Source organism: Gossypium hirsutum, chromosome A03 (genome assembly GCF_007990345.1).
Source record: "Gossypium hirsutum isolate 1008001.06 chromosome A03, Gossypium_hirsutum_v2.1, whole genome shotgun sequence".
Classification (NCBI taxonomy): domain Eukaryota; kingdom Viridiplantae; phylum Streptophyta; class Magnoliopsida; order Malvales; family Malvaceae; genus Gossypium; species Gossypium hirsutum.
In genome coordinates, this window is record NC_053426.1 from 110,252,869 (window position 1) to 110,265,930 (window position 13,062).

General features: G+C 30.4%; 1 protein-coding gene and 1 pseudogene across 1 annotated transcript; one reads left to right on the forward strand and one right to left on the reverse strand.

Moving 5' to 3' along the window:
• Positions 1 to 444: 444 nt before the first annotated feature.
• On the forward strand, positions 445 to 1,767 carry LOC121218479 (RNA-binding protein pno1-like; annotated as a pseudogene).
• A 1,946-nt stretch (positions 1,768 to 3,713) lies between these two features.
• On the reverse strand, positions 3,714 to 5,920 carry LOC121222029 (putative polyol transporter 2). The gene is made up of 3 exons (XM_041101915.1): positions 5,552 to 5,920; positions 5,131 to 5,477; positions 3,714 to 5,042 (listed from the first exon to the last, which is right to left on the reverse strand). The coding sequence occupies exons 1-3, from the start codon at positions 5,715 to 5,717 to the stop codon at positions 3,936 to 3,938; spliced, it is 1,620 nt and encodes a 539-aa protein (XP_040957849.1). The 5' UTR covers positions 5,718 to 5,920; the 3' UTR covers positions 3,714 to 3,935.
• Positions 5,921 to 13,062: the final 7,142 nt, after the last annotated feature.

Below are 13,062 nucleotides of genomic sequence, written 5' to 3' on the forward strand. Positions count from 1 at the left end.
ATGAGTAAACTATAATTACTAGTAACGTACGTAGGCAAAATTACACATAAATGTCAATTTTTAATATATATATATATATATGGGAAATAGGCCTCTTCTTCGATTATTTAGGGAAATTTTGATTGGGTAAATCTTTGAAAAAGTACGTTTAATAAAGAGCAATTTTTGCTAATGTGGCATTCTATAAGGCGTGTTTTTACTGAAAAACATGTCCTACATGACAAGCTTTTGCACTATGGGGTGTTATGTTAATAGCTTGCGCCATTTAGGGTTTTTAAAATCAAACTGTTTGATTAAATTTTAAAAAGAAAAACAACTATTGGATTGAAATATTAAAAAATTGATAAAAAATGATGATTTTTATCCTCGAGAATCTTAGAATAACTTTTTAGTAAAACGCTTCTAAAGAAGCCTTTTAAATTTATCTTGTCTTTTCTATATCAAATGGCAAAATCTTCCTGTAAAATAGATGTTGGGAATGTTGGGCATAATTTTTCAGAAAAAAACTTCTTGTTAGAAGGGTTTTTTTTTAGTCATATCTTATATTTTCCAACATTTTGATATATGTTTAATATTCGGTGGTAGAATTTTTTTATAAAATGGAGTTGATATGGAGAGGCTTTTTAAAGTTTAATTTCAAGGAGAAAATTTACATGTTGAGGAGAAGAGTGTTGATATTAAAATTCTGAAATTATTTTATTCATTTACTCAAACAAAGTTCATAATTGTTGCAATATAAGTTGGAAACTTGATCCGAAAAACTTAGTTCAAGTAAGTAAATAATTATTTGTCATTATTACTTTGTTTATCAATTTTGCTTAAAAGTTTTTTATATTACATATTTATGTTGTAACAATATATCAAAATAATAATTTTTATAAGAAAATAATAAATATTTATTTTTGTATAATATTAACGTATTTTTTTATAGTGTGTTAAAGAGGTTTTGTTTCTAAAGATGACTAAAATACTTAGAGTTGTTACTTATTACGACGGTTAAATTTGTGACACTAAAATTAGATCACTTTTGTATCTGTCTAATCTATATATTTGGCTTTTAGCAGGAGTGTCAAAGTCTCACTTCAAGCTGGAGGAGAATTTTGAGCTTCAAATATAGATACCTAATGTCAATAAACTTATAAGATATAATACATTTGAGCTAAATGGTGACGTAGATGTCTATAATCCTAGCCATTAAAGGCTCATGAGATGTTGGTTGATCGAGTCTAGTTTAGACAGGTCTTGATTCCAACTCATTGATATTTGCCTCCTGAGAAATACGGATGGATATCTATATTCCAATTTACAAACAAATGAATATCGACATCCATATGAATCTCAAAGCTTGGAAGGTTGAATTGAAAACGAGACCAGACACACCCGACATCAATAACCTATAGAAGTGTGTAGACTTTATCCAAGCTTTCATGTTGGGTTTTGGCATTACAAATTCCATTGCTCGATTTGGGATTAGACAAACTATATGACGATTTATTCAAAATCAAGGATGTCAAGTCATTTAGAGGAGACCACTTGTCTCGTGCCGTGGGAAGGCTATCTGATAAAAGTGGTAAAACAAAGTTTGCTATCGAAAATGCAACCAAAACCAAGATTGTCATTGCTGACACCAAGATTGATATATTGGGATCTTTTGCCAACATCAAGATTGTTGGAGATTCTCTTTACAGCCTCATTTTAGGTTCCCTTGTCGGCAAGGTTTACTCGAAACTTAGACAAGTAATTGCTTGGTTAGCTGAAAGGTTTTGATCTTTGTTTAGTGTGAATAACATGTTTTGAGATTGTGTTCTTTTGAGTTATAGATTTTTAGTTATCAACCATAGCATACCTTCCTAAACAAAGATTATTTTAAAGGATCTGAGTTTTTTGGAATGAAATTCTTAATAGAGGCTTTGAATGAAATTTCTAAAAAACTATCATACTTACCACCCTGGCCTAACACATGGTAGATCCAAAAGACCCCACGTGGACAACAAAAAGTAACCTGCACCTCTCTGTTCACTCGATTGTCCTCAGATGATCCACCATCCCTATCTGATGAAGACCATCCACTAAACACAGGAAGCACCTTCCTACACATATACTCGTTCACTATGGTCTAGTAATCCGCTTTTCAATGTGAACACTCTCTTCAACAATCAATGAGACCTACATATGTTTAACAACCTCATATTGAATGAATAACATAATGGGCCTTATGATGCTCGCCCTTCACATACTCCATGATGGCTATCTCATTTACAATGGCTTGTCATGTCACGCTAACAAACAAGAGGATTTCTCTATAAATGCCCTCCCAATAGATGAGAAAATAGATCTTTTGAGTCCTTAAGCAATTCTTAAGCGCTTATCTTCCTCAACCTTTTCCCCAGTTTTCTCCCTATCTTTTTGTTTTTTCTAGCTTTCCACTTTTTAAAATGAATCAACCTTTTGAACATTGTCACATCCCATTCTTCATCCTCCTCTTTGTTTTACATTGTATCAACAAGTAGTTAATACAATGAAATATATTTCTTTCTTGGCACATGTTAGACTTATTGCATATCTTGACAATTGAAACCAACATTTAATGCAATTTAAAGTTAGACCCTACATGCATGCTATGTTTTTCCTTGCTTGTTATTGCTTAATATTGGTTCTTTTAGGATAGTACTAGGGTTCGTTATCCCATTCATTTTGATCCATATTTTGTTAAAAGTTTGTTTGGCTTCAGGAGATTAAGATAAAATTATAAAATTTGGATGTCAAAGCTAAAAATTTTATATTAAATTATTAATTTATCAAAAGGATAAGTATGTTATCAATAAGTTGTTAGTTAAGGTGACGGTAATCTCAAAAAATAGATTTGTTGAGAATAACATCTCACCAACATGTTATGTACCATTAGAGATTTGTTGTCCCCAATTATTTGAGTTTCCTCAAATGAAGTGTATGACTTCAAATATATCCACCAATTATACACTTCTTTAAAATGTATTAAAGAATAAATTAAATTCTTGAACATGATAAAAATAGTTAATATATTATTTGGTCCCTGAATTTCGTTCAATATTTAATTTGATACTTGAGTTTAGCTTTAATATTAATTAACTTTGGTACTTTAGTTTTCTTTTGTCCCAATTAAGTATCTATGTTTTTTTTTTACTAGAGCATACATGTCAAACATTCATCGTATCATATGATGTCGTTTGGTTTAGATATCAAATTGAATATTGTAGCTGATAGGTACCAAATTGAATAGTGAAACCAAAATTAGGTACAAGATGATACATTAACCCTATAAAAATAAAATTGGACAGAAAAAGAGTTGATTGCAACAAACATCCCTAAACTTCAAAGCATTCTAATATATAGCCCTAAACTATCAATGTTATATTAATTAAGTCTTTCTTTTACTAAAATCATTAATTTAACTATTAAATGATACGTTAGATCTTGTGTGACACAACTCAAAACGAAAATTAAAAAAAAAACATTGTAAAAATAGATGCTTTGGAAAACTTAATTTTGAGGTTTTTAAAATTTTTATAAAAACTTTATCGTTTACTTCATTCATTTTTCAGTTTACTTTGTTTTTAACTTTTACTTTTAAAAGTTATGTAACAATATTCAGTTTATTTAAAATTTAGTATAAGATTTGACGTATAAGTTAACGATTAAATTAATAATTTTAATAATGAAAGGACCTAATTAGATAAATTGTAAAGGTTTCTCTTTGTTTGCATTTGCATAAAGCTTTTTCTTTTTCTTGTCACACCCTTACAATTCCCATCATGTTTTAATCCAAAGGATCACATCTCAAACTCCATTTTCTTTGGGATTTTTTTTATTAAAAGAAAGGAAAATAAAAATATTCAAAAAGAAACTATTTTCTTCACCTCATATGTAAAACCACAAATGTATTTACTAAACTACCCTTATTTAGTAGTAGTATTTCCTAACTGAATCTGACCGTTGGTCGTTCCATCACCGTTAACTTCCGTCGTCTTCTTCATCTTCAGCTTCTTAGCTTCTTCCCTCCAACCAATGAATTTACCAAAAAGCCCTTCCATTTCCTCCAATGTTTTCCCTTGCGTCTCCGGATAGAACATGTAGAAAAACAAAGTCGCCACCGTGGCGATCCCGGCGAACAAGAAAAACGCGCCGCCGATCGATATAGCTTTGTACAACGAAATGAAAGTCATGGAGATTACGCCGCTAGTCACCCTGTTAACCGCCACGCCCATACTCGCTCCCTGAGCGCGTAACCTCAACGGGAAGATCTCCGAGCTGTAAACCCATGTGATGGGTCCCATCCCTATCGAGAACAGCGCCACGTAAGCCAAAACCATCGTGATGCACAGTCCGATAGCCCACGGTATCTTCTCGTGTGAATGGTCGATGATGGTGAGTGAGAACCCGAGTGTCGTTAATGACGCCACCATGCCTATTATGCTGCTGAGAAGCAACGGTCGCCGTCCGATTCTATCGAGTAAGAACGTCGCGATCAAGATGGTGATCGTCTTCACGAATCCAACGGCTACGGTGGCGAGTAACTTCCCGTCAGATGAAGTGATACCAGCTTTTTCGAAAATCGTCGGACTGTACAAAACGACGGCGTCTATGCCGGAAGCTTGCTGGAAGAAATGAATCCCAATGCCGCAAATCAACACGTGCCTAACGGCGGGTGTTGGGTATAAGAAAAATTCTTTCCACACTCCTTCGCCGTGGCTTCGCTTTTGGACTTTAACGACGTCGTCGGTGCATTCTTGTGGGATTCCGGCTGCTTCTTTGATTTCACTTAGTCTAAGTTGAGCTTCTTCAATGGATTCCGAAGTTTTGTCCAGAACTTTCTTGGCTTCACCGAGTCGGCCTTGCATAACCAGCCAACGCGGTGACTCGGGCATAGCTAAAACACCCACAGCCAACAAAACCGACGGGATTGCTCCGATGCCGAGCATAAACCGCCACCCTAAGTCAGTTGGTAACTTCGAAAATGCATAGTTGGATACGTACCCCAGTAATATACCACCATTAATGAACACCTATTTAGAAAAAAGAAAGAACGATCGATATCAGCTCCGTTTATATTAATGAATCAAAATTATAATCAACGTAACTCGGAAGACCCACCTCGGGGAATGAGGTGAGGAAACCACGGGAGGAAGCCGGAGAGACTTCAGCTGTGTAAACAGGAGCAATCATAAGAGCATATCCAACTCCGATTCCGGCAACGAAACGACCAACCATTAAGAAAGCATAGCTCGTTGCGAAACCCATAAGGAGTGCCCCTAAGAAGAAAATGGCACCGGCGAGCACAATAGTGTAACGACGGCCAACCCAATCAGAAGTCCGACCAGCCGCACATGAACCAACGAGAGAGTACACGTTAAGTATACCCATGAGGATTTCCTTTTGAACGTCGTTGATTTTCAAGTCCTCTTGTATATAGATAATAGCTCCACTCATTACCCCAATATCTGCACATTCAAATCATGCAAAAATCAATACATAAAAACTTACCCAAAATCCCAAACTTTTGAACATTACTTACCATAACCAAGTAAGATTGAAGTTAAAGAAGCAAGTATAGCACAAGCGGAAGCAAACTTGTTTCTTTTAGGTTTCTTTACTGCAGGTTCAAAATCTGCAAAATTTCTGTTGTCTGCCATAACTGGTCGAGTGGAAACCACACCGTTCTGTTCCCCCATACTAGCCATGTTTGTTAGCCTAGAAAAGGAAATGGAAAAAAGGAAGAGAAAACTGAGTTGTCTGTATTAGAAGGAATATACTCATATATAGTGATTAGAGATTCAAAGCAGCCATGAATCTCTCCTACGTTTGCTATGCAGAAGCCATTGTTGAGATGCAGAGTTTGCTTAAATAGACCAATGGGTTATGTCAATATGGTGCGGTCCATACTCTATGAATTGAACACTCTTCCCCCATTACGTTAAAACCTTTTTTTTTGCCTTGTTCACATCGGTATCGCTGTCTTAGGGTAAGCTCATGTGCAAGCTAGCTGTCGTTATAACAGTGGTACGTTAGATTTCTTTCTACAAATGTTAATCAAAATTTTTAATATTTAATTTTAAAAATTAATATATAATCAGGTTAGATGTAATAATAAGGTATATTACGTTTTTAAGAAGGGAATTTATGTTCAAAATTTGAAGTTAATATTGTTGGAGAGGTTATCACAAACTCATAAATCGTAAAGTGAAAATGAACCAATATATACCCTAAACTGAAGAGGAAAAAGTTATCATTTAAAAAAGTATAATTTTATACATAAAATTTGATTGAAGGATAATTACTAATGTGATTGGTGTTATCATTAGTATTTGTGGGGTTTGACCAAATAAATAAATTCTTATTATTTTAATAAATTTGGTGCCACAAGTTGTCAAAAGACAATTAAAGGTGTAGTATTTTATATATTTTATTATTTTCCTTTTTATTTTTAAAAAGATTTTATGGATGTCCTAAGTGGTGACAGAATTGTGTCCTTCATTTATTTATTAGTGGGAACGTGTTTTTGGTTATTGTCTTCGCTTTCTTTTTTTCAGGTTGAGTTACCATGGGTGGTAAGAACAATAACCATCACCACAAAACGACATTTGGGGTAAAAAAATGTCGGTGAAAATGGAAATTCAGAATTTACTGTTTTAAAAATATTCTTATCAAGAATTTCAACATTGTTTGTTGCTTGTCGGATAATAATTTCGACCTTTAATTCTTTTTTTCTCAAAGAAGTTTTGATTTAATATTTTATATGATTTTAAATTTTTTTACATAAATTTTTTTACTATTATTATATTTTTACATGGTTTCGACAAAAGGTGACGTGAAAAACAACTTGAGAAGTATTCATGGACAACTTTTTTTCTTACGCTACCCAGTTAGTCATCAAGTGACTAACCACTCATTCCATATGGCCTATCATTCTAGGCCTCCCGTTATTAGCAAGTGCGCATTTGTCCTCAAGAAGAAACTACTAAGGGACTATTGAGACCTAACAATCTCATACTATTTTAACAAAAGGAATGTCAGACCCCCACTTGATGACAGTTAACACATAACAAATCTACCACTTGACCAACCACACAAGAAGACCACAACCCATATAGTTGGTGACATGGCACTATCAAGTGTGGGGACCTTCTCCTATATATACCCCCAAGGCACGACGAGGAAGGGATCTTTTTTCCCAGCTCTCAACTCCCTTAAGTTTTATAGCTTAACATCACACTTTCTCTCCTCCTTCATCTTCTGCTTATTCCAACTTTTCGCCTGACTCAAGTGAACCAACCTCCTCGTCACCATCACTATCTTCCCATTGTCTCCCTTGTTGTATCATGGTATAAGCAGTCATATTGTTTGTATATCTATACTTACTTATTTTAAGCTTTTGATTAAGTTTGGTATTACAAATCAATCGAACACCAAGTCAAGAAGGAAATTATAAAAATATCATTATATATATAATAAGTTATATTATATGAACATTTTTTTATATTTTTATATAAAATCAATGAAATTTTAATTATAATTAGATTTGAACCAATGAAACTCTATAAAAACAACATAATGTATTTTTTATTTTTAAAATTTACCATTACACCTAAAGCATAATTTGATTTTAATATGAACTTTTGGTAAGTATATTTATCGCACAATATTTTCAACCCACATCGTAAATATGTCGTAAATTTAATATTTTTTTAATTCTTGTTATTATTTGATGTTCTTAAAAAAAATTCTCCATAAGCATTAATTACTTCCTCGATTTGTGGAACTGAAAATTTTTATTAATATGTATGATGAATTATGTGTGGGTTAAGAATGAGATGGAACATTACTTGCCATTTGCTGTTGATATAATGATTGATGTTCTTGCTAAAGCCTAAGAACAAAAATTATTGGATTTGTGTGTCATCATGTTGTAATAATAGTCATATATGGGTTTATATTCCTCCATTGTTAATAGTCATATATTTGTTTTCTTTATGCTTACAACCATAGTCTATTTAATTTATAAATACGGAGATAATACGTTTCAGTGCATTTAAACCTCATCATCCTATAATAATAATAATACTCATACCAATCGAATTAAAGACTCAATCGACTTGTTAATATTAATATAGTTATTAAACATAATTGTGTTATATTATCAGGTAAGATTAACTATATTTTGCCATAGCATAATTGAGATATTTATTATTCTAATTAATAATATAACATTCATTTTTTTAAAATATCTCATTTATTTCAAATTTAATATATATATATAAATACTATTTATAAGGCCCTTGCTTAGTTTATATCACCCATCGGTCCCGGATCAATTAGGAAATTATAATAAAAAAATAAATTTATTTGTAATGTAAATTGTATGATTATAATGATTTATCTTTTTTAATATTTTTTATAAATTAATAAAAAAATTTATGATCATTATGTACTAAAGATACAATGCATATGATTTTTTTTCTTTTTCAATTTGAATTAAAACAATTTTTTTATTTCTTACATTAAACTTTAATAAATATATTTATTATATAAAATATCCATCAACATCGTGAAGGTACCATAAATCTAATTTGTTTTTACAACTTTACATTTATTTGAATAATATAAAATTTTATTACGTCCCCCTACCCCACAACAAATGTGTACCAAAAGATTCTTCTCATCAATGTACTTAACCTAGCTTGATTAATACACACAAATAAACACACATAATTTATAACTAGGTTATATCACCAAAAATTATGTTAAAAATATATTTATAAAAATATATCAATCCCGAGTTTATTTCCTAATTTTTTATTTTAAAAAATATTTTATTTAAACATTTCATATAAAGACAATAATATTGTTATAATAATATTCATTATTTCCTTAAAAAAATGGTTTTAAATGTAATTCTTATAATCGGATTGATATAAAGTTAACTCATGTTGATGGAAAAAAAGAGACAATTTAAAATATATATTATTGAATTTATGGATTAACCATGCAAAGTAATGGAAAATGACTAGAAAAATAAATAAATAAAGTAATCAAAACTACCTAATGACAAATATATATATATATATATATATATCAAATGAGCCTTGAAAGTAAAAAAAAAATCAATCATTATGCAGTTAATTATTATTCTTCGAAACATTTTATATATAAAAAAGTCAACAACTTCGAGTTTTGTTTGGGAAGATCAACCAAATTAAGTTACTTTCAATATTTTGTTTCGTCTAGGTCACCGAAGTATCAGTTGTTTGCTAGCATAATTAATAATATTATTTATTTTTTTAATTATAAAAATGAGATAAAATTCGAACAATAAATATGATTAATACGATTTAAACTCATATTATATGTAGGGTTAGGGATAAAGTTAGAAAGCTATTTAGGAGGGTCGAAACTAAATTTTAAAAGATTAAATTAAACTTTTATCATTTTTAAGAGGGCAAGTGTAATTTTACTTTTAATAATTTAAATTTTTAAAATTTTTAAAGGGTTTAAATGAACAATTTTTTATTTTAGGGGAGTTAGGGTACCTGCCAACCCTCTAAATACGTCACTGCCTGGGCCTTGAATACCTAACCATCATGTTATGACATGGGATTCTAATAATATTGATTATTGGATGATATATGTGTTGATTTAAAATTCGATTAAGTTTCTAAACAAATTATTAGTTAGTTAGTCCCATAATTATAACTAATTAAAACATATGTTGCATTCTGATTCATAGCTTTTGTTGTGCCTAGATATCTTAACCAGCTAGTTTCTGAAAAATTTGTGTTCATATTTGTTTTTTTTTATTAAAAATATAATCCATGGATAGGAAATTACTTAATATTCAAGTTATTTTATAATTAAATATTTTTAGTAGTTAAGAAATGAGTAAAAGTATAATGGAAGTCTTTGTACTAGGAGTTGAATTACATTTTATCCCTTTTATTCAAAGAGCAAATGGGTCTTTCTGTTAAAAATTTCATCCATCTCTACTATTAAAAACCGGTCCCTATACGTCAGCATGAAGTGCATGTGGCATGCTACATCTAATTGTCTGATTATTTCATCTATAATATCATTTTTGAATAGTAAAAACGGATGAAATTTTTAACAGAAATGACTAGTTTGCTCTTTAATCTATTGTACAATGACTAATTTACCTATTTTTTTAATAAAAGGAGAGCAAAATGTAACCTGACTCTCAATCCAGATGCCTCTATAATACTAATAAATCAATTTTGTATCAGTGGCATTTATATCAATTAAGAAATATCGTTTCCAATAATAAATCAAAATTGTAAAAATAAATTTATATGAAAAGATTTATATAAAATTAAAATATTCCTTTATTCCATTTTATTTTATTTTATATTAAGTCAAGCAAGTCAACTAGGAAAGGAAGGAGGCATGGGCAGCAAATTGGAATGATTTTCCACCAATTTGTCCAATTGTGACCCCCAAAATTATGGTTCCTATAATTTCTCAGTCAACAAAGACAGCCCTCTATATAAAATTATAGTGAGAGAGGATACCTTTATTGCAAATTGCTTACTTAACTTCAATAATTCTTTGTATTTTATTCTTATTTTTCATCAATATTTCCTAACTATATTTACAAGTTTGCACGTATAATTTGGTTTTTTTATTCAACGTGAACTAAACGTATTACTTTCTTGTTTCTTCAACGTGAAGGAATTAGGAATATGTATTTGTAAAGGAGAAGCAAAAATTATGTGTCTACTATTAATTAAATATTTAACGTTCACATGAAGTGAAGGACAAAACATTTTATAAAAAGCCCAAAAATAAAATATCGAATATATTTAAAAAAATATCAATATAAGTCGATTGAGTCTTAATTCGATTAGCATGAGTATTGTTGTCAATGTAGGAAGACGTGAGTTCGAGTGTATTGAAACGCATTATCCTGCTAATTATAGGTTGGGGAGGGACTATGAATATTATTAAGGTTGAAAAGTGGTGTGAAAAAATGCTTTAGAAAAGTAATTTTGAAAATTTTGATAGTGTTTACCATTGTTGTCTGTAAGTGTTTTTGAGAAGATAAAATGTCTATTTTAGACATGATGTTGTAATGTATAAAATTTAATGAGGGGATAAAAAGATAATTTTATTGGAAAGCACTTTTCCAGGTGCCAAAAAGCTATAAATTAAAATTTTGGCTTGATTTAAAATTCTAGTTTAAAATTAATGTTTGGTTTGAAAAGTTACTTGTTAATCAAAGTTTTTTGTTTGAAATAACGATTTGGGTCGAAAAATACTTTTTAACTTCAATGGTAAACATGCCCATAATATGTCCTTAGTCTTATATATTCAACGTCCAAATCCAATATTACAAATTTAGAAAAAGGGAATGAAGTTACTCGAACTCAAACCCTAATATGTAATATCATTCTTAAGGCATAATCACTAGCGGATCTTGAGACTAAGTTTTGGTGAGAAATAATTAAAATTTTCAAAAATTTTAGAAATTTAATGAGAATTCTGGGTATAATAACTTTTATAAAATTAGATAAATTATTTTAAAAGTCTTAAAGTTGATGGAGAAAAGTCAATTAAGTAAAAATGTTTGTTGAGTATTCTCTAGTAGAAAAATTGTCCAAATAAAGATAAAATAGATGACGAAGAAATTTGACTGTTTTAAGTGCACAATTGGACTAGCAAATGTAACTTTTCAATGTTGAAACCATAAAAGTCAAGCACATAGAACTTGATTATTGATTCTTTTACTCAATTTTTAATTGATACTTTGTTTACTTACATGAAATCATAATTTGACCGATTAACAAGCAAGTTAGATATTTAGAACAAACTCTTGGGGTTGTATCATATGCTATTATTCTATATTATCATTTGCATGATTTTATTTTATATTGGATGTCCCCTTAAAAACGTTAACCCAAGCTGTGGATTAAGGGACAAATGGATTTAAAAAATTGTTATGTCATCACAATCATAAACGGGTTTAGTAAGTGTAGAATATTCTTTTTAATGAGTTAGGAAATATAAAAAAAAATATTAATAAAATGGATAAGTTAAAAGCGGTTAGAAAAATCGAAGAGAAATTCTTAATAAATTAATATTGGTAGTCGATTTATTTCTTTAGAGAACACTTATAATAAGGAGATTAATTGTTGTTATTGACAATAAAAATATCTTGATTCCAATAGAAAAAAAGGTTGGTAGTTATTAGACAACAATGATCGTCAACTCGAAACCCAGGTAAGATTTAGGTCGCCTATCCACGACTCGGCTAGGCCCTACCAAATGGATGTGTGAGAGACATACAGCGAGAGGACAGCTATGAGAGCTCACAGTCTCAGTTCGCATATACCCAAAGAGTTCTAATATAGAGGGTCGCGAGGTCTAACAGGCGACCCAAAACAATACACGTGTTTAGTATACCCGAGGTCTGCTTAGAATGTCAGTCATATGAATAGTGAGATCAAGTTCACGAACAGTAAAGTCAAATCATGAACTATGATAATATATATAAATACCCGAATGTTAGGTTATAAAAAATATCGTGAAAAGAATGAAAAGAGTAAAAAGTTATCACGAAACTACTCAGTTAGATTAATATTTTTTATATAATGGGAGAGGATACGAAATGTACAGAGATCAAAGCAAAGACCTTATGTCGATTAGAGTATTCTATCAATAGGAATTCTTTTATCTTTACACCACGAGCTTAATATAAAAATATTGTGAAATTGTATTTTAATTTCTTAAAATTTACAATTTTGTAATTAATAAAATGATAAAATTTGTAATTTAACCCCTCAAAAATTTTAAAATTCAATTCGGTGCAATATAAAATCATGTCTAGCTTGGTTTAAAATTTTGATTAAAAAATAACTTTATTGACCATTATGTAAAAGGTCTTAAGAAAAACATAATATTTAAGTCAGATAGAAGTTGAAAACAATCTTTATAGAGAGATTCTGCTAGCTGGCCTATTTTCGTGTATGTATCTATTATTCAAATACACTTTGTTGTTAATTTATACATTAAGGTCAC

Coding starts and splice junctions, on each gene's coding strand:
- LOC121222029 (XM_041101915.1), bottom strand. CDS start 5,717: ATGGCTAGTATGGGGGAACAGAACGGTGTGGTTTCCACTCGACCAGTT. Junction 5,478..5,551: donor TTCAATCTTACTTGGTTATG/GTAAGTAATGTT, acceptor TTGAATGTGCAG/ATATTGGGGTAATGAGTGGA. Junction 5,043..5,130: donor TCCTCACCTCATTCCCCGAG/GTGGGTCTTCCG, acceptor TTTTCTAAATAG/GTGTTCATTAATGGTGGTAT.